This window comes from Ranitomeya imitator, chromosome 6, assembly GCF_032444005.1.
Source record: "Ranitomeya imitator isolate aRanImi1 chromosome 6, aRanImi1.pri, whole genome shotgun sequence".
In the NCBI taxonomy this organism is placed as follows: domain Eukaryota; kingdom Metazoa; phylum Chordata; class Amphibia; order Anura; family Dendrobatidae; genus Ranitomeya; species Ranitomeya imitator.
In genome coordinates this window covers 97,348,943-97,372,302 of record NC_091287.1, presented here as the reverse complement: position 1 = coordinate 97,372,302, position 23,360 = coordinate 97,348,943, and the positions used below count along the sequence as shown (strand labels likewise).

At 41.7% G+C, this 23,360-nt stretch overlaps 1 protein-coding gene across 1 annotated transcript in view; it reads left to right on the top strand.

The window, feature by feature from the left end:
* RFTN1 (raftlin, lipid raft linker 1) overlaps positions 1-23,360 on the top strand; it is a 485,181-nt gene that overhangs the window by 161,226 nt on the left and 300,595 nt on the right. Inside the window, exon 3 of the mRNA XM_069729954.1 lies at positions 10,673-10,859. Coding sequence (XP_069586055.1) covers positions 10,673-10,859 — 187 coding nt within the window. The remainder of the gene's footprint in view (positions 1-10,672; positions 10,860-23,360) is intronic.

The window sequence follows — 23,360 nt, the reverse complement described above, 5'->3', positions numbered from 1 at the left end:
TGGACTGTTTGTGATCCAGAAATTGGGATGAAATTAAACCACAATGTGCCCCAGTTTTCTGGCTTACAATATTGTAATTTTTTCACATGTTGGTTTGCCACACCTTCTCTCGCTAAACTCCCCACATTTTTTTTTAAATTGCTATTAGTGGTTGAAAATTAAAAAATATCAAAATTATTCTGTAAATATAACATGCACCTTTATTTGAGATTTCATTTCATTTACACTGAAATATGGGGGGGGGGATGATGACTCTCCCTCAGGGTTCTTTCACATGTCCTGACATTTCCGGTACTAGAAAAAACAGTACCAGAGATATCAGTGTCTATGTGTATGTGTGTTTAATATGTGTGGCAACATGTACCGGCACCTGGAAATCTGTGGTACTGTTTGTGCTGTTCCCCGGCACTGGGTGCTGCAGACAGCTCACAACATCATTCCCTGCTCGTGCAGCGGTCAGCACTAGCGGGGCAATGTTGAGAGATTCAACTGATAATAGCGAGAGCAGGCGGTGGCTAATGGGATGGCAGTGGCTGCGCTATATATAAATAAAATAAAAATAATGTGGGGTTCCCCTGTATTTTTGATAATCAGCCAGGCAAAACTGACAGCTGATTCAGCAAGAATAAAGGAGTCCACACACAGTATTTTTAATTATTTAAATAAACAATTTAAAAAACTGCCCTGGGTCCCCCCAATTTTTGATAACCAGCCAAGCAAAAGTAGACAGCTGGGGGCTGGTATTCTTAGGCTGGTAAGGGGCCATCAATATTGGCTCCCCAGCCTAAAAATAGTAGCCCACATCCACCCCAGAAAAGGCGCATCAATTGTATCTTCCCACTTGCCCTTTGGCGGTGGCAAGTGGGGTTCATATTTGTGGGGTTGATGTCACCTTTGTATTCTATATTAATTATATATATTTTGAAGTAATATAGACGCCTCTCCATCACTAACCCGTGGGCTTGATGTCACAGGACAGTACAAAGATTACATTAACCCCACATGAACCCCACTTGCCACCAACACAGAACAAGTTGGAAGAGCGGGGCAAAATGCCAGAATTGGCACATCTAATAGATGCGCTTTTTCTGAGGCAGCTGCTGGCTGCTATTTTTAGGCTGGGGGGGGGCAATATCCATGGCCCCTTACCATCCTGAGAATACCAGCCCCCAGCTATCTGCTTTAGCTTGGCCGATTTATCAAAAATGGGGGGGACCCCATGTCAGTTTTTTAAATTATTGAAATAATTAAGAAAACAGGGGATCCCTCTAATCTTGATAACCAGTCTTGCTAAAGTTGACAGCTGAGAGTTGCAGCCCCCAGCTGTCAGTTTTGCCTGGCTGGTTAGTAGCACGGCCTTTTGCACTGTTTTTACTGATATTTTTGTAAATCTACAATAGAGCCTTCTACTACTCAGATGTGAAGCAAATATTTGTCCTCTGTGAACAGTTGGAGAGCATACAACATTCAAGTATTTGTAGAACAGTGATCATCTGAAAATTTTCTTTCTTGCTGTGATTATATATGAAACTGGAATTGCAGCTCAGAAGAAAAAAAACAGTAATCGGAATGTTTTCTTAGAACTTTTGCGCATGGAAAAGCTGTGATTATAGTCGCTTCTTTGTGGTGAGAATGTATTCTAAGCCAAATAACAGCATTCCCAAAGAATCTATTAACTGTGTGAATGGAATTTTATAAAACCACAATGTGTGAATACGGCCTTAGGCTCTGTTACACCTGTGCTGTGGCTTTCGATTATTACGGAAGCACAATGCTGTGACTGAACCATTTCCTGGCAGACGAAATCAGCACCCAAAAGGCACAACTGATACTGGTTGATAAAGCTAAAATAACCAGAAACAAAAAAACATGCTGAAAACTTGTGCCACTTTTTAAACCAGATAGATTTCCATGTGTGCAGTGCTGCATGGAAACAGTGCTTACCACTGATCCAGTCTGTCCAGTATGACATGTAAGCAGATTTACCTGTTTTCTAGCAGGAGCTACTCAAAATGTTTTTCCTTTTTTACATTCAGGGTTACTAAATGCCGTTCAACGCTATGTTACCAGTTCTGTTTGGAGACATATGGATCAATCATTTGATTGACGGCTGTAGAAATCATGTCTGATTCAGCTGTGAAGATGTCACTTTATGCCCAGAAATCATTTCAATATCATAACACTTGGTATAAATATCTCTTCCATTATTTGGGGGAAAAGTTTAAAAGTTTTAGCTAAACTTTGTTATCGTGGTCAGTTTCTGTAAATTTGTGGGAAGGTGTCCAAGTATTAACTCTGGAGTTCGGCTGTTCAGTCTGATTTCTCCTCTGTGCACTCAGTGTTGTACAATGCCAGAACTGCTAATATGGGGATTACGCTCAATAAAACACTCAGACTTCAATGAAATCTTTGTATCCAAGTACGTTTACTACTCAGGTTTACTTTACCATTTATGGTCAGTGATGAGAACATGCACTCGTACTGTAACACTATATCTGGGTTTCATTTATTCTGGAAATAGAAACGTCAAGGAAATCTCTTAGTTATAAATGAGTAAAATATCAATAACTCAGTAACTAAAGGAGCTGTCCGCCTTTGGTTGTATTTTTTTTACTTAAAGGGAACCTGTCGCCCCCAAAATTGAAGATGAGCTAAGCCCACCGGCATCAGGAGCTTATGTACAGCATTATGTAATGCTGTAGATAAGCCCCCAATGTATCCTGAAAGATGAGAAAAAGAGGTTAGATTATACTCACCCAGGGGCAGTCCTGTCCGATGGGCGTCGTGGTCTGGGGCCTCCTATCTTCATAGGTCGTCCTCTTTTTGTCTTCACACTGCGGCTCCAGCGCAGGCGTACTTTGTCTGCCCTGTTGTGGGCAGAGCAAAGTACTGCAGTGCACAGGCGCTGGGCCTCTCTGACCTTTCCCGGCGCCTGCGCACTGCAGTATTTTGCTCTGCCCTCAACAGGGCAGACAAAGTACAACTGCGCCGGAGCCGCAGCGTGAATACAAGAAGAGGACATCATCGTAAGAAGATGGGAGGCCCCGGACCGCGACGCTCATCGGACCTGGACCGCAGCGGGACCACCCCTGGGTGAGTATAATCTAACCTCTTTTTCTCATCTTTCAGGATACATCGGGGGCTTATCTACAGCATTACAGAATGCTTTAGATAAGCCCCTTATGCCGGCGGGCTTAGCTCATCTTCGATTTTGGGGGTGACAGGTTCCCTTTAAGTGCATGTATCTGGGGCTTATGCAATTTTTTTTGCAATCCAGTTTCTTTAAAAATGTTGCACCATTTGCCTTGTTTAGCCTCTAGTTTGCGCTGTCTATTGCTGTCTGCTTAATGAGTTAACTGAGAATTTGTCCGTCACCGCATTCTAAGGGCAGATGCACATGACTGTTTTTCTCTCCATCGGAGAAAAACTGTCCGATTTTGCAGATCAGACTCTGATCAGATTTTGATCGGAGTGGGATCCGTTTTTCTCGGAGGTGGAAAGAAAAAAAAAGTTTCTTCACTTTCTTCATTCAGTGGGCCCGTGAAAATTTCACTTGAGTGGAGTGCCGTCTGATGTTTTTCACAGACCCATAGACTTGCATTGCCAATTTTGAACTGACACTCAGATCAAAATTGGAAATGTCACTGCTTTTTTTTTTTCCTCAGAACACTCGTCCTGAGGAAAAAATCAGACGTGCACAGACCCATAGAATAACATGGACACAAGTGCTATCAAGCAAAACCGAGGATAGCAATCTTCTGATATACACAGTCGTGTGCACGATACCTTACAGTCTGACAGGGAGTTAATTCCATCAGTTTTTTCTGACCTCCTCTCAGCTAATTTATGACCACAGACCACATCCATGTTGAATGTGCCTGGATATAACAGGTCTGTAAAAGCCAAAGGATGCAACTTTTTTAGTAAGAACCCAATTGCAAACATTTTTTTATCCCCAGATTCATGCACCTACACTGAAATGTAAATATATTTTATGCTGTATACACGATAGATCATCCATGATGCTGAAACCACCTGCATGGACTTCACAAGACCTCTGAAGGTTCCCTCTGTTAGCTGGTAGTGAGATTTTTGCAGCAGATCCTTTGTCAAGTGTGGTGCTGCCTCCATGGATCCCACGTGTTCTTCCAGCACATTCCTGAATTCAGGACTCTGTACAAACAGATACAAAACAAAGCCAAAACCTGTCAACTTGGACAACCACTCCATTCCAGACACAAAAACATCTAACTGTGTCATTAATCTCTCAGATTATAAACCCAACAAAGTGGTGCTGGCCGTGCTTTCCAGAGGACTCTCATTTTGTCCTACTAAGGCCCTGGATAAAAATGAACTCTGCAGTGATATGGAACATTATTTCAGGAGACTGCGCCTGAGGGAATATTTAAGTGATACAGAAGATTCAGAAAGCACTCCGACTGAGGGAAAAGGGATCCTAACAGCCAAGAAGAGGTCAGACTGGACACCTCCACCTGGATGCAACCCTCATTTGGATAAATATATAGACTCCTTCAGACATTTGATAAAATCCACTATCATAGACACAAACAGGAGACAAGCATCCAACATCAATGCCCAGGAGAGAAATGCCATACAGTCTCTGAAAACCAACAAAAAATTAGAGTCAGATCCTACACAGGACTATTACAAGGAACTAAACAAGTTGATATCTTGTCTGCCTGACGAATCCACAAGTGCCGATGACCTGATACCAGAAAGTCAAAGAACAGGGACGTTCTACATGCTTCTCAAAATCCACAAGTCTGGAAATCCAGGAAGACCAATTATTTCATGTCTGTCATGTCATGGCCTCTGGCCTACTACCGCTACATTGATGACATTTTAATCATCTGGACGGAGTCTGAGCCACAGCTAAAAACGTTCCATGAACAGTTTAATCAATTTCATCCCACCATCAACTTGACACTCAACACTACTCCTGTACTGAAATTAATTTTTTAGACACCATCATTACGCTGCAAAACAATGAAATAGAAACATCCCTGAATCAGAAGTCAATTGACCGTCCAACATACCTTAAATGGAACAGTTTCCATCAAAAAGACATAAAAAACTCCATTGTCTACAGCCAAGCCATCAGATACAATCGTATATGTTCCAACCCCATGGATAGGGATGAGCACCTTGGTCGCCTCAGAAAGACCTTTTTGAATCAGGGCTACCATCCAATAACAATTGAAAACCAGCTCACAAGAGCCACCAGAATATCAAGGAATCACCTGCTACATTACAAAGCTAAAGAGGAAAATAACCGGGTACCTCTAGTAGTTACCTACAATCCAGATCTGGAGGTGCTAAGGGGAACTGCATGGAAATTACAACCTTTATAACAAAAAGATGCCCGCTTACAATCCATTTTTCCAGACCCCCCACTACTGTGTTTTAGGCAGCCCCCAAATCTAAGAAGCATCATTGTCAAGAGCTCCCTGTCCTCTCCAACAGCTGCAGGAACCTTTCCCTGCAACCAGAAAAAATGTAAAACCTGTCCATTTATAATGACCACGGACAAGATAAAGATCCCCAATTCACATCAGAACTTCAAGATCCCAGGTACCTTCAGCTGCATCACATCTAATGTGATGTACTTAATTATTTGTACTAAATGTCCAACTGGGGGCCTGTTTGTAGGGGAGAGAGGGCAGAAACTGAGAACAAGGATAACTTCTCACTGCCATACAATAAGAGAAAAAAGATTGGATCTACCCATGGCCAAACATTTTTGTATGCCTGATCATAGCACCATGGACCTGAAATTACTTGTATTGAAAGGTAACTTCATATCTCAGAGAGATAGGAGAATCTGGGAGTATAAACTTATGGCGACCTTTGACACACTTAGTGCAGGAATGAATGTGTTGCATGGATTTATGTATTTTTACATCAATTAAGGAATTTGCACTTCAGACCTTATGGGGCATCACAACACAAACCAGACCCCAATCAGAGGACAACAAAACATTCACTCCTTATCCAGGAACTGTTCCAATATTTATGGACACAACTGTTTATCATTCTCCCACAATGACAGTTCTGTGTTGTGTATCTGATTCTTCAGATGTTGTATTAGTCTATGCCTGATGAAGAGACCTAAGTAGTCTCGAAAGCTTGCAATCTGTTACCATCTTTTCAGTTAGCCATTAAAAGGTATCAACCACTGAGGACTCTCAATTCTAAATATTTTTCAGTATTGCTCATGAACTTTGATTTTGTGACAATGGTCTAGGATAGTTTTATATTTATTGAGATAAAAGGCCCCTGCATGAACTATCCATGAACAGGGTTACGAGTGATTCCTATAGCCTCGAGTACTCCGGCCACATTGTTGCAGAATCACAGTCCATCTTGATGAATGATGAAGCTGGAAAAAGTTTGGTGATGCCTCCTCTGATCTGTGACTTAGATGTTTTCATCTAATAAGTTCCATTGCTTGAGCCCTGATTCCAGAAGCTAAGCCTTGGACTTGATGAGCCCAAGGTCTATAATCAGATCATTGAAGTCTTTTTAGTTATGGTAGTATGGCTTCCAATCCTTGGCTGCACCTGAAAAATTGAAATCGGGATCTTCAACGTATTCCTTGGTGGCTGACTTGCTGTTTTCTCCTGAAGATGGGTGATCTCTGTCTGGAGGAGTTGGTACAGGGAGCTCAGGGCAGTGCCGTACTGGAACGGTGGATGAAGGAATGTCAGGATACATGACAGGAAGTGCCTTATTGCCAGTTCAATGATTGAAAGGGTCCACCATGTAGAATTAGAAATTGATTGAATGATTGAATAGTCAGTTTATGCCAAATTCTTGGGATAGCAAAATGCCCTGTACCAATCTGTAAGCAAATAAAATAAAATTTGGATTGAGAAATTGATTTATGTCACACACCTTGAGCTTTTTCTTATGTTCCACAAAGTTGTGAACAATTTAGGCAGTGACCTTTTGTTGCCCATCTTTGAGGCTCACGCGCCCATTTTAGATGTATTTAGCATTTCACAAGACTCACAATGGTCACGTTAAACAATTGATGGGTAAACAGCGGTATATGCAGCAAACTGGGATGAAATAAAATGTATGAATAAACTGACAACTGGGAGTTACCATCCCTCTTGTCAAAGAAGTGTGTCCCTAAACTGACAGTGTCAGACCATGTAGGCACACACTCCTACCTAGTAACATCCAGCTGTCAATTTACTCATAAATTTCTTGAAGGAATAACAAAGAAACAGCACAACACAGTTATAAGAAAAGATACTCCAGACCATTTTGTGTGAAAAGCATCTATTTACTAAACCAGACACATCATGAGAGCAGACAGATCATCTCTGAGTGTTCTAGGTGAGGTTTCATATTCAATCTAAAGGCTATGTGAGAGGAGAAATCGTTGAAGGGAAAAAATAAAGGTCATTAGATGCACATTATAAATAGAGCAATGAACAGTTTCCCAGAAAACAAAGATGTTGCACAAGTGGGACATGAACCTCTTGTCATACTTGGATTCGGTACGACGAGATGAGAGAATTCATTGGAGAATTTGTTTCTTTAAAAGAATGTTTATGGGTGGATTGTACAATTCTCAGTGGATTTTACCAGCTCTATTAATGGAAGATAAGAGTAGAGTCTGTTTCCATTTAGCGAGTCAATCGAGATTACAATGTCCTACTTTTTAAATCGGGAAGTAACTGTCTCACTGTGTTTTTTTTTTTTTTTTATATTGTTTATTTATTAGCTGTATAGTAACATTTTGTAACTTTTTCTTTCCAGGTCTACTGTAATGAAATAACAATTATAGTAGATTATTCCTGAGATTTCATAATGTTGAGGTGTCATCAGCTGCAGTGTTCTGTGCCACCCTGACATTAATCTGTGTTACCCCACTTTTGTTTTTTTCAATTCTGTGGATTCCATCTTATACAGTAAAACATTCTGCTATGTAAATTGTCTTTTTACTAAATTTGCCTTGTGCGTGCCTGAGACAGAATACTTGCCTTTTTAATTCTATTGGAGACAGGGACTGATTGATGACATTCTCGATACAATGATGTGAAATATGGTATCACAATTTAGGCAATGGGAAATAAATACATGGATGTCTAAAACTCGGTGGAGTGAAATACAATTGTCACTCACAGCATCAGACATCATTCAGACATCTGTTTCTTTTTGGTTGTTAGAAAAATGTGATTATTTTATATCAGTGTGCTGGATTCGTTTTGCATACATTTTTGGCCGATGTGCTTATCTTTACTATAGTGTGACATCGTTTTTTCAACAAAAAAAAAATCCAAACTCTTCTTGCTGTAATATCTGTGTGTGAACTCGCTCTCACTGCAGCTACATTTACACATTCAGTATTTGGTCAGTATTTCACATTAGTGTTTATAAGCCAAAACCAGGAGTGGGTGATAAATGTGGAAGTGGTGCATATGTTTCTATTATACTTTTCCTCTAATTGTTCCACTCCTGGTTTTGGCTTACAAATGCTGATGTGAAATGCTGACCAAATACTGATTGTGTGAATGTGCCTTTGTGGCTATGTGGTGTCATTCTGATACTACAGATATTGTCACAGTAGCTTGTTTCAGTTTAGCATTTGGATAAATGGGACTCATTGTCCTTCTTCCAGTTTATCTGTGTTTTACACAGGAAGTATGGTTGTCAGTATAATTAGCTCTCTGCTCGGAGTCATGGTCAAGATTCCTCCCTATTTAATCCACAAGAAGTCAGTCTTTGGCTGCCAGTTATAGGTTACACTTTTTCTAGTTCACGCCTTCTTCTCTGCTTTGACTCAGCCTTTTTATTGCTGTCTTTGACCTTTGCCTGTGTTTTGACTGACTAACTCTCAATTTTGTTCCTGACCTTGACAACTTGGTTCAGACCTGACATTGACCTCACTGTTCTGTCTGCTTGCTTCACCAGCCAGCAGCCACTCCATGGATGCAGCCCAGGGTGCCCTGCATAAGTCTGGGTCTCTGTATAGGATTTTAATGGTGAAGGGAAGAGTTCCCCTGGGAACCTTGGGTGACGCAAAGCCTATCCATAGAAGCCCTTTATGTAGCTGCCATCCTTCCACTGACAGCGCTCTGTTACACTTACCCATCAAATAGTCAAAAAATGGAGCGCAACCCTGTGCTGTATGTCTTTTCTTTAACCCTATTGATTTGAATGGTTGAGTTGGATTTTGTGCTTCAGATCAAAAATGCAAATGACTTTTTAATTTTTTTTTGGACACTCGGTCTTCAAAAATATGCAGACATTTCCACCACCCAATATATTATTATGGGTGCCAATACTCTTTTTTTAAGGCAGTCATCAATGCAGTGTTCTTACTGCACTTCAGAACTATCCCCTGTGCTGCGTTGGTTCGATGATTGGCAGAAAAAAAAAGAGGCCGACACTATATTTTCCTGACACTTAAGTTTTGCATGCAATTTGTCAAAATAACCATCGCACAATGGAGGGGAAAAAGAGAAAAATGTGCAATTTACCGTATATATATAGTATTGTATATTTTTATAGTGCCATTTATTCCATGGTGCTTTACATGTGAAAAGGGGGCAAATATAGACAAATACAACTAAACATGAGCAAAAAACATATTTATTTATTTTTAGTTCATTAAAAAAATGTAACTTGAATTGAACATTTTGTTTAACTGAAAAGTCCAATACTGCAAAAAAAAATTTGCAATTGATCTTCGGTTAAAAATGGCAAAATAAAAATGCCTCATTTGTGAGGAAATAAAATGCAAACATCCTTTTTTGCCCTAAAATTTCAAAAGTTGTAGCTGTTTGCCCAGTGTGCATGCAAACAATTTAAAGATTGCACTGACCATTAAAGGGAACCTGACACCCCCAAAGTCGAAGGTGAGCTAAGCCCACCGGCATCAGGGGCTTATCTACAGCAGGGGTGTCAAACTGCATTCCTCGAGGGCCGCAAACCATGCGTGTTTTCAAGATTTACTTAGCATTGCACAAGGTGCTGTAATCATTATGTGTGTAGGTGATTAAATTATCACCTGTGCAGTACAAGGAAATCCTGAAAACATGACCTGTTTTCAGCCCTTGAGGAATGCAGTTTGACACCTCTGATCTACAGCATTCTGTAATGCTGTAGATAAGCCCCCGATGTATCCTGAAAGATGAGAAAAAGAGGTTAGATTGTACTCACCCAGGGGCGGTCCTGCTGCGACCCTGTTGAGGGCAGAGCAAAGTACTGCTGTGCGCAGGCACCGGGCCTCTCTGACCTTTTCTGGCACCTGCGCACTGCAGTATTTTGCTCTGCCCTCAACAGGGCAGACAAAGTATGCCTGCACCGGAGCCGCAGCGTGAAGACAAGAAGAGGATGTCATCCTATGAAGCTGGGAGGCCCTGGACCGGACCCCGACGCCCATCGAGCGGGACCGCCCCTGGGAGAGTATAATCTAACCTCTTTTTCTCATCTTTCAGGATACATCGTGGGCTTATCTACAGCATTACAGAATGCTGTAGATAAGCCCCTGATGCAGGTGGGCTTAGCTCACCTTCGATTTTGGGGGTGACAGGTTCCCTTTAATAGCTACAATTATGTTATTTCAAAAGGGAAGGAAGTGTTATTATCTGTACATGACTAAATATTTATGACGTCCCTGTCTTTTAATTTGCAGTCCAAATATCAGGATCATCAGCTGTCCAAATTGCCTCCCTGCGTGATCTACCTGAAAAGTTACAAGACCTATACCAGCAGGGCTTCACAGTGGTGGCCATGCACCCATTTGTTCAGTACACTGAAGGCAATGAGAGGATTCCTCAGGAGGAGATGTTCCGTGTGGTTCTCATAAAGAAAACAGAAAGGTAATTAACTATTGCTTACATGATAATGTGGTGCCTTCCATGACATGTATGCTTGAAATGGCTGAGTGTGCATTTAATGTAGAGAATGTTTAGTTGTATAGTAGCTTGTGGCATGCAGTCATAAAAAATGGAATATCAAGCCATTTTCTGATTAAACGTTTCTCACCATCTTCATACCAGAAGCAGCATGATGCAGGGAGCATTTAGCATTTCAAATTGTTACGCGTTTCAGACATATTTGTGGGAATATGTCTGGAATGCGTAGGTTTTAACGATGATGAAATATAGATGGTGGGAAACATTTAATTTGAAAATAAAATATCTCGATACTCTATCTTGCAGTAACCCTTTAAGTAAGATCAATGTACATCTAGGAAAAGATAAATAAAAGGACATAAAAGCCCACCTTCATTCAAACCTGTAGATTCAAGAGTTATGCTACTTAATCTCTACTAACACACATAATCATACAGTAACTGTCCAGGAAGAAACGTACAGTAGATTTCAATATGTAAGTTGTTTACATCACATTTGTGATGTCCTTTTAGCATGTTTGCTCTGAAGTCTTCCGATGTACAGTACTGTGCAAACGTTTTAGGCAGGTTTGGAAAACCTTTTGCAGGATAAAAATGTTTTAAAAAAATATGGAAGTGTTAATCGTTTGTTTTTATCAATTAACAAAAATGCAAAGTAAACGAACAAGAGAAATTTTGAAATCAAATCAATATTTGGTGTTACCACCCTTTGCCTGGAAAGTATTAATTCTTTAGGTACACTTGCTCACAGTTTTTGAATGAATTCTGCAGGCAGGTCGTTCCAAACATCTCTGGGAACTAACCACAGATCTTCTGTGGATGTAGGCTTGCACAAATCCTTTTGTCTATTCATGTAATTCAAAGCAAAAAAAATGACTTTGTGATCAGGGATCTGTGGGGCCTATATCATCACTTCGAGGAATCCTTGTTCTTAATGCTGAAGATAGTTCTTAATGACATTGACTGTATGTTTGGGGTCATTGTCCTGCTAAATAATAAATGTGAAAGCAATCAGACACGCCCCTGATTGTATTGCATGATTGATACGTATCTGCCTGTACTTCTGTGCATTGAGGACACCATTAATCTTGAACATATTAAGAAGTCTTTTGCTAAAATACCACCAGGCCTCACTGGTGCCTGCAGATCCTAATTATCATACCTCTCTCCAAGAAATCAGCAAACTGCCTTCTGTTAGAGCAAATATTTCACATTTTGACTGATCAGTCAAGAGCACCTTTTGCCATATTTCTGCACCTCAATTCCTATGTGTTTGTGCATAGTTGAGTCACTTTGCCTTGATTCTATGTTAAAGGTGTGGCTTTTGGCTGCAATGCTTCCATGAAGGCCACTTTTGGGAAAGTTTTTCCAAACTGTAGATAAGTGTAGCTTAGTCTCGCTGATCCCACTGGTTGCTGACAATTCTGACCTGATGGCACTGCTGGACACCTTCCAATTTTGAAGGGAAATAAGATGTGTTTTTCATCTGCTGCACTAAGCTTCACTTGCCAACCATTGCGCCTACAGTCCTCAACGTTGCCCATTTCTTACTATGCTCTATGCTAAGAAATATAGGCAGATATTTATCCATCGTGCGATGTAATCATGGAAGCGTCTGATTGGCTGCAAAGTATTTTGCAGCAGGATAACCACTTAAAACATACAGCCAATGTCATCAATAACTATACTCAATCTAAAGAAGAAAAAGCAGTCTTGAAAGTGATGTTCTTCCTTGGCATCATCGAGTCTGTCTGGGATTATATGAAGAGACGGAAGATTTGTATAAGCCTACATGCACAGAAGATCTGGGGTTCTCCAAGATGTTTGAAAAAATGTCCCTGCTGAGTTGCATCAAAAACTATATGTGCAAGCGTATCTACAATTAATGCTTTGATGCTATTTTGAAGGAAAAAAGGCGGGAAAACCAAATATTGATTTAATTTAGATTTCTCTTTTGTTCACCCACGTTACATTTTTTTATTTGCTAAAACACTTTTATTTTTGTAAGTATTATTTTGCAACATTTTTCCACACCTGCCTAAAACTTTTGAACAGAACTGTACATGCTAAAAGTGTACATATGGTAATAATAGTCTAATGGAGGCCAAAATGATACTGCAGACTACTCTAGACTAGTGTCACCCTATAGACACATTTAGGCTATGTGCACACGTTGCGGATTTGCCTCTGGCATTTTTTGTGCGGATTCTGCATCTCTTGGCAGAAAACGCAGGTGTGGATTTGATGCGTTTTTTATGCGGATTTTGTGGCGAATTTGCTGTCCATTTACTGCAGATTTTGTGAGGATTTCATGCGTTTTAACCCCTGTGGATTTCTATAATGGAATAGGTACAAAAACATTGCCGATCCGCACAAAAAAAAGTAACATGCTCCTTCTTTTTATCCGCATCTTTTCCGTGCGGAATTTTCCGCACCATTAGCACAGCATTTTTTTTCATTGATTTACATTGTAGAAGGTTTTTCCACCAACATAGAAGAGGATTCTTTACTGTTAGGGCAGTGAGAATCTGGAATTGCTTGCCCGAGGAGGTGGTGATGGCGAACTCAGTCGAGGGGTTCAAGAGAGGCCTGGATGTCTTCCTGGAGCAGAACAATATTGTATCATACAATTATTAGGTTCTGTAGAAGGACGTAGATCTGGGGATTTATTATGATGGAATATAGGCTGAACTGGATGGACAAATGTCTTTTTTCGGCCTTACTAACTATGTTACTATGTTACTTGCGGATCTGCAGCGTTTCTGCATCGGTAAAAAACGCTGCGGATCTGCAGTACATCCGCAACGTGTGCACATAGCCTTAGCGTACACATTTTAAGCCTTCCAAATGTGTACAATAAATGGACTTCACAAAAGTGATGTGAAAGTCAATATGCTGTCTGTGTTAGCCAGGGAAGTCAATATACTGCAAAAAAAAACAATTTAAAATAATGAAGTAGATAGCATTTCTCCATAAAATGGTGTCCATTAAAAAAGCCTATATGTCAAACAGATACATCTTAATAGTGGATGTCTATGGGTGACAGATTCCATGATATGGCATCCGTTTACCATTTTTGTCTTGGCATATACACTGAACTGAAGATATAAACATTGTTTCAACAGAGCCTTTAGACAGGATATCTACTTTAAGGCCGGGGTCACACTTGCAAGAAACTTGCCTTAATACCCAGCACTCCCACCGGCACTCGGGACCGAAGTGTGCGGCTGCATGTATTTCGATGCAGCCGAACACTTCGGTCCCGAGTGCTGGCGGTAGTACCAGGTATGCAGGCGAGAGACTCGCGCGAGGTGGTAGACATGGTTTATATAGAGAAACTGTAATGACAGTTTCACCTTAAACTACTTACTCTGTAAAAAGTGTTATGAAGGAAGGCATGTTACCCATAATGTTTCCCCATCACTAAGGCTGAGCTCAAACCTGAGTTTGAACTTAAAATGTGATGCATTACTTCGATAATGGGCAGGAAAGGTGCCCAACTCACCCTATTAACTGATAATCAGACCTGTTGGGTTTTGTCATGGAGCTGCCGTTGCAGATGTGAACAGAGCCTTACCGAATAGCCCCCCAGAATTAATTTTAGTGCCAGCAACAAGACCAATGCTTCAGAGCGTTGATCCTGCACTTCCAGATCTGTTTTCTGGATCCATGCGAGTATGTTTTGTGCTTCAGTCAAAATTCCTTTTTTGGGGGGAAAGCGTATGCTTTCAATATCTCACCATGAATGAACCCCAGTATTTTCAGCTTATTTCAGTTTTAATTTACACTAGTGGTTATGATAAAATCTTTGAGACCTACTGTACTGTCAGTACATAGGTAATTTAGGGAGAAAACAATAAGAAAACTCAAAAAGTAAGTGCCAACTGCTTAGAAGAAGACTTTAATTAGACATACAAGTAATAGTTTTGGCGATTGTGGACATTGAAAGCTGGAGTAACAGTGGCTGAGGGGTCCTGGTGAGGACAAGGGTAGAATATTGGTAATACGGTAATTCAATGTCAGCAGAAAACATCACATCCAGGGGCATGGGCATGGATCAGGAGATTAACACATAATTTATTTCCTGGCTCCAAAGTCAGTAATGAGGTAACAAGTTTTATAAGCCTGCTACGTACTTAGCATTCACTGCTAATAATTGCTGGGCAATGTGAATATAATCATAATGAACATTAGACACAGTTGCACTAAGATATGACATTCTCCTTTGCTTTTCCCTCCATCCCCTCAGTCACAAGTTAATTATATTACAATAAATCTTTCAGAGTAGTATATAGTAGTATTGTACATTAGTATTCTACTTGTGAATTAATCAGTCAGAAAGCTCATAGGCCCTACCGCTTCCCTGAAGACATAAACAGGCACCAGAATTAATTCTAAGCAGTCTGTGTTCACACTGATTAACTGCTACCAGGTAAGATCCAGATACATGATGGTTTTAGTCGTCCAAACCCATTGATTTCTGTGGGGTCAACTGACCTTTAAATGTGTACGGAGGCCTCCCGCCTGTCCTCTATCAGATTATGTTGGGAGGCAGGAGGATTGGAAGGGTTATAAGCCACTGCCAGCCGTCCAATCCTGCATATGGGCGAGTCAGGTGACGTAGCTGTCAGTTGAATGATCGTTCAGCCGACAGCTGTCTAATCTGTATGACCAGCTCACTCTGCCGGCAAATTTCAGCATCCGCATTTTTAGCAAACTAAGAGTAGATTCACACCACCATATTTTCTGTCAATCAGCTCTATATATCTCATACAAGTAATGGAGACAATCATAAGCATTTAGCTGTGGTGATCTACAATTTTAAATATATACCTCAGTTGGAAAATATTGCTGCATATTCTCGCCCTCTTTTCCGTGTGGTAAATGGTTATGGGAAAACTATGGAGATAGAAAGGAATGTGATTATTTGTCTCCTTACTGCCCCATTTCTATTAACTGCTCGGACCATACTGTAGCGGAGCTCTGTAATCACAGGGTGATTTATTTCTGTTTTGTGCAGCTGATTGTGGCTGTGAGTCATATCAGGCAGTAAATCAAGTAAAATCTTTTTGGTGCCTGTAATTTTATCTTTAAATTAGAGTCTGTGCTCGCATCTGCATTGGAGGCTATGCTAAGAGTCTCTGTTATAGAATCCGTTAAGAATAAATACACCTGTAAAATGACGGCCATTATGATGGAACTCCAACAAAACCCAATACAAACTAAAGCCGGGGTCACACCTGCGACCGGAGTGTGTGGCTGCATGTGTTTCTATGCAGCAGAATGCTCCGCTCCCGAGAGTCGGCGGCAGTGCTGAGTATTGATGCGAGAGACTTGTGCGAGTTTCTCGCATCACACTCACAAGTGTGACCCCGGCCTAACAGGCACTGTTGATTAGTTGGAATTGGATCGCCTGATACTTAAAGGGGTTGTCCACTACTCGGACAACCTCTTCTGAATCCTCATGTTTCCCCCCAGTAAAATAACAACACTTAGGTCACTTTCACACGTTCAGTATTTGGTCAATATTATACATCAGTATTTGTAAGCCAAAACCAGGAGTGGGTGATAAATACAGAAGTGGTGACGTGTTTCTATTATACTTTTCCTCTGATTGTTCCACTCCTGGTTTTGGCTTACACATTCTGATGTAAAATACTGACCAAATACTGAACATATGAACATGGCCTTACATTCACCTCCGGTGCCAGCACTGCAGTGGTGACAGCACTGGCTCTCTCGAGGATCGCTTGACATTGTTATGTCATGCTACTCCTGCAGCCAGTCAGCACTGGCTTCACTCTCCTATGGACAAATTATGACACTTCCTTTGGATAGCATTAACTTTTATAGGAGAGTAGAGTGAAGCCAGTGCTGATTGGCATAGTTATGACCCTGGTGAGTATAAGCCTGGGGTCACACAATCTTATATCCTCTCTGCTAGACAATCGGGCCCATTATATTAATGACGCTCTGCTCCAAGTTTGAGAAGAATGTCATCTTACTGTGATCTGATTCTCTCACATGAGAGTATCGCAGCACAAGTGCGGAGAAGACAGAGAACTTAATTTCTCCATCTTCTCCATTGTTTGTGTTTGTGTAAATCAGACTGTACTCCCATGATATCCGATGTTTTACACGCACCCATAGACTTTCTTATGCATAATCGCCATGAGAAAAAAAAGTAGATCATCACTGCCCCATAGCATAACATTGGTCCATGTTCTACCTGATAAAACATTGGGTAGCACTCGTCCGAGTTATACGGCAGTGTGAACAAACCATAAGTGTTATTTTACGGGGAAGGACATAGGTGTTCAAAAGGGGTTGTCAGAGTAATGGACAACCTCCTAAATTTCTGTAGATAAATAAACCATTGCCATTATGTCTTTGTGCTACAGAAATCTCTAGAATAGAGGGTACGGTACTTAGTGGTCTGTTGAACGCTTATTTTTTCTTTTTGTGAATAAGAACATTGTGTTTTATTTTATTCATGTTGGTTGTCAGCCGTGCCGAGCCATTATTAGGCTAGGTTCACATTGCGTTAGGATAATCCGTTTAGCGCATATGCTAGCGGATTGCGCTAACGCAATGTCCCAAAAGGGATCGCGTTTGGCGATCCCACTAGCGCAGATACCCGATCTGCGCTAGCGAGGGACGGACCTCGGACGTTGCAAGCAGCATCTGCGGTCCGTCCGAAACTAACGGGACATCGCTAGCGCGTGCCAAAAATGGCATGCGCTAGCGATGCGCTAGAGATCCGTTAGCACATTGCCGTCAATGGGTGCACTAACGGATCCTTTGCATGGCGTTAATTGCGACAATTTCACCATGTAACGGAGTCCGCTAGCGTTAACCCATTAACGCAATGTGAACCTAGCTTAGTCAGGAAAAGAAAATCGCCAGTGACCATTTTGTTCACTCCAGGTAGGCAGGAATTCTAACATGACAGCGAGAACAACTCTCCGGCATGATGCCGTACCGACTGAGCTACCTGACTCCTGACTGTGCTATGGACAGAGGGAGCGTGAACTTAGCTGGAGCCAAAGCCGAGTTCTGCAGCTTGCAGGAAAATCAAAAACGTTGCTGGCAATATAGCACAAACTCTAACACATAACTTTACATTTCCTGTAAGGAAGATTTAGGGTATGTTCATATATGGCGTTTTTTTTAATCTACAGCTAAAACTTGGCAGGAAAAATGCTGCTATACGCTTGGCAGTATAAATCACAGCAATTTCCTGCATTTTCAAGGCGGATTACATGTGTGATTTGCCTACAGTACATGCTAATAAAATTATTCACCAAGAACTCTGCAAAACCACAATAAAAATATTATTTGATGTTTTATGTTTTCATCGTGTTTGCAGTTTCTCATTACTTTCAATTTGTAAAAAATGATGCAAAAAAGCTGCTAAACCCTGAAAGAATTGACTTGCTGCAGAGTTTCAAAAATGCTGCAATATTCAGTAAGTGATTCATTTTTTTAAATAGCTTAATTAGCGATTTTGCGGTACGGACAACCCCAGGTTTACCGGGTTCAGTGCAGGAGCGAACGATGAGAAGTCCTATACTCATTCCTGCACTGAAGACGGTAGCCTCACAGCAGGAGAAGGACGCCAACTGTAGTGTTACCGGCAGCACAGAGTTCGGGTGGACTGAATTGCGGGTTATCGGCAAAAAACATTAATAGACTGATTCAGAAAACTTGTTATACTGCAGAGTCCTGCATTTTGATTATGCTCTTGAGAATCCATAGGAACCATCTAAAGTCTCACAAAGCGACATGGAAACATCAGAAACTTTTGATGAGGCTAAAAGTAGCCATGAAGCCCTTGTAGTCGGCACTGCAAGAAAACATGTCTGCTGTTATGTAGAATTGTCCAAGCTTTTATGCTGTGTGCACATGGTGCGTTTCTGCAGCTTTTTGTCTTCTGTTTTTTTTTATGCAAATTAAAAACTGCCTTTTACAGTACCCACAAAAGCTATGAGACTCAGAAATGCCCAGCACATGCTTGGGATTTTTTTCCTGAACTGAATTTGACAACTGCAGGGCTTTTTAAAGGGAACCTGTCACCCCCCCCAGGCATTTTCAACTAAAAGAGCCACCTTATGCAGCACTAATGCCTCATTCTGCCAAGGTGGCTCTTTTAGTTCATGTCCCTTCACATGATGTCTTTCTTATTGCGCCTGCGTGGACGTGAGGCCTGAGATCCAGCCCCGCAGTCTCTTCTGATTTATTCACACTGGGGGGCTGGGAATCTTGGGCATGCTCGGTACATTCAGTGCATACCTTCTCAAATCGCTTTCCACTGTCCTCTCTGGAATGCACGGTCTGTGTGTAACAAACTAACTTACATTCACGATCTTTTCCTCTCTAATTCCCTTAACCTTCTGGCTATTACAGAAACCTGGATCCAGCATTCAGACACCACCACAGCTGCCGCACTCTCGATTGGTGGGCTGAAATTTTCACATACCACCAGACCTAAGAACAGACAGGGTGGAGGTTTTGGTTTCATCCTTTCATCACAATGTGCTTTCCAGGTCATCCCCCCGGTTCCCTCACTCACATTTCCTTCCTTTGAAGTCCACGCCATCAGACTCTATAAGCCCTTCTCCTTGCGAGTGGCAGTTGTCTATCGACCTCCAGGCTGCTCCCACCAGTTTCTAGACCACTTTGCCACCTGGCTTACTCACTTTCTATCCTGTGACATCCCCGCCCTCATCATGGGAGACTTTAACATCCCCATCAATGATCCCCTCTCCCAATCTGCCTGTCATCTTCTTTCACTAACTTCTCCATTCGGCCTCTCACAGTTTACTAATTCTCCTACGCATGAGGACGGGAATACTCTGGACCTGGTTTTCTCCTGTCCCAGCTCGCTGCACAACTTTACTAACTCCCCTCTCCCGCTCTCGGACCACAACCTTCTTTCCTTCTCTGTCAAGAATTGTCTCCTCACCCGGGACACCCCCACTTACCACCCTTATCGGAATACACGTACCATTAATACCCAACAGATTGTGGAAAATCTCCACACATCTCTAGCCCCATCTCCTCCCTCTCCTGTCCAGACTTAGCATTGTCACACTTCAATAATACACTGAAGAATGCCCTAGATGAATCAGCACCTTCTACATGCAGAAAGACCAGAAACAGACAACGGCAGCCCTGGCACACTATGCAAACACGCTCTCTTCAGCGTTGCTCAAGGTGTGCAGAGCGGCAGTGGAGAAAATCTCTCTTAGCAGAAAACTTCATCCACTATAAGTTCATGCTCAAAACCTATAACTCTGCCCTTTATCTGGCCAAACAATCCTACTTCACCACCCTCATCACCTCACTATCCAACAGCCCAAAATGACTTTTTGAAACCTTAAACTCCCTCCTGAAACCTAAAGTACAGGCCCCCATCACCAACCTCAGTGGTGAGGATCTGGCCATTTATTTCTTAGAAAAAATCAACCACATCCATCAGAATATCTCAGCGCAATCTCCTCAGTGCCTGGATCCCCTTCCCTGCCGCACCTCAAGCTCACTAGAGATCTTTGAGCCTGTTTCAGAAGAAGAAGTTTCCAAGCTCCTCACTTCTGCTCGGCCTACAACCTACAACAGTGACCCGATTCCTTCACATATCCTGCAGTCTCTCTCACCAGTGGTCACCACTCACCTGACTAAAATATTTAACCTCTCTCTTTCTTCAGGTAATTTTCCCTCCTCATTTAAACATGCCATAATTACCCCTTAAAAAGCCATCCCTGGACCAGAACTGCCCTGCTAACTACAGACCTGTCTCTAACCTTTCCTTCATCTCTAAACTCCTGGAACGCTTGGTCCACTCCCATCTAATCCGCTATCTCCCGGATAACTCTCTTCTTGACCCCTTACAATCTGGTTTCCGCTCTTTACACTCCACTGAAACTGTCCTCACTGAAGTCTCTAATGATCTAATAACAGCTAAATCCAAAGGTCATTGCTCTCTGCTGATTCTCCTGGATCTCTCTGCCGCATTTGACACTGTGGATCACCAGCTCCTCCTCACTATGATCCACTCTATAGGCCTCAAGGACACAGCCCTCTCCTGGTTCTCCTCCTACCTCTGTGACCGCTCCTTCACTGTATCTTTTGCCGGCTCCTCTTCCTCTCCTCGTCCCCTTACTATCGGGGTTCCGCAAGGCTCGGTCCTAGGCCCCCTCCTCTTCCCTCTTTACATGGCCCCTATTGGACAAACAATCAGAAGATTTGGGTTCCAGTATCATCTCTATGCTGATGACACCCAATTATACACTTCTTCCCCGATATCACCCCTACCCTAATTCAAAATACTAAGGATTGTCTGTCTGCTGTCTCTAACATCATGTCCTCCCTCTACCTGAAACTAAATCTCTCCAAAACGGAACTTCTTGTGTTTCTCCCTTCTACTAACCTCACTCTACCCAACATCGAAATTACCCTGGAGGGTTTAACCATAACTCCCAAGCAGCATACCCGCTGTCTTGGGGTCATATTCGACACCGAACTTTCCTTTACTCCCTATATCCGATCACTCACTCGCTCTTGTCACCTGCATCTTAAAAACATCTCCAGAATCCGACCTTTTTGCACCGTTGAAACTGCTAAGACTCTTACTGTCACTCTTATTCATTCCCGTCTGGACTACTGCAACTCTCTTCTGATCGGTGTCCCTCTTACCAAACTTTCTCCTCTCCAATCCATCTTGAATGCTGCAGCCAGAGTCCTATTTCTGTCCAGCCGCATCACCGATGCCTCCATCTTGTGCCAGTCATTACATTGGCTACCCATTCGCTACAGGGTCCAGTATAAACTCATCTCTCTCACACACAAAGCTCTCCACAGTTCTGCACCGCCTTATATCTCCTCTCTCATCTCTGGCTATCGCCCTACACGTGCCCTCCGTTCTACAAATGACCTAAGACTAACATCCCCTGTAATCCGAACCTCACACCTCTGATTCCAAGACTTCTCTCGTGCTGCGCCAACTCTCTAGAATGCACTTCCTCAGACGATCAGCCTGATACCTAGCCCCGACCTATTCAAGCGCGCTTTGAAAACCCATCTCTTCAAACAAGCCTACCACATCAACTACTCAGTAAACTAACTTTGCCCTGTTCCCTTCTTCCAAATATTATCTGCATGTGAATCTGCACCCTACTATTCATCTGTCTCCACACCCTCCATACACATGATAACTGCACTTGATACTTGACTATTGCACATTAACACACAGGCTGATGACCGGATCATGCAGCTTTGTATGAAAATCCCTATTTATTAAAATTGGCAGACCTGAAATAGCAAGCACTTTTCAACTATTGTGTCCCCCCATTTCCTTGTAGATTGTAAGCTTGCGAGCAGGAACCTCACTCCTAATGTCACTGTTTAAAGTGTCTTAATTCGTAGCGAATTTATTGTTTGTACATGTCCCCGCTTAATTGTAAAGTGCTGCGAAATATGTTGACGCTATATAAATAAAAATTATTATTACTTCTCTGCGTCTCTCCCTCATCTCCCGCCGCCTCTTTCCTACTGTGCAGCGTCATAGGAATCGTCAGATATCGTCAGATTCCTATGACGCTGCACAGTAGGAAAGATAAACATGGACTGTAGACAAAGCACACATGTAATATGAACCCCCCCCAAAATCGCTACAAAGACACCTAGAAAATTGTTACAAAAATTACGTAAAATTGGCATTTTGAAACCAGCGTTTTTACTGCCAAGACAGCACGTTTTGGCTGCTGCTACTGCAAAAATAAAAGCTGGGAAAAAAAGCAGCAAAAGCTGTGTGTGAACATATAGCCTTAGATGTGAAAGAACCAGCAAAGTCAGGATAAATATACCACTATTGTGGTTATCCGAACCCAGACCGCAGTCTGTCGAGTGTTTCTCCTCATGTATGATTCCATTTTTTCCCACATTCCTAAAAACGTTCTAATATGTTAATTTGGCACTTAGATTCTGAACCCTAGTGGAGACAGGGAACGGCCTTATCAATTTTCATCTTGTTCAGATTTGTGGAATAAATGAATTAAATAATAGTAAAAAATAATAATTAAAGCAATTGCTAATAATTATTACTAATAATTACAAAATAAAGATAGCACATGTGAGCTAATCCATAGAAAGTAATTGGGCCATAGGCAGAAACTAAGAAAGCACCAGAGATCCATGAAATCATCCGCGGAGTAGTGGAATGGTTTTTGGCATGTTGAACTTCTGGAACATGTGGTTGGGCACACACTAACTGAGGTCAAATGAGATGCATTGGTGATCATTGTCCAACCACTCTTAGCAACGATCTGATCAGCTGTGGCTTATTTCATTTTTGGCACTGTCGTTACTTTTAATACCCTTCATTGTTTTATACTAATCATTATATCAGAGCATGGAAAGTCAGTTATAAGTAAAACTCGTTGATCTTTAGATGAAGACATTAAACATG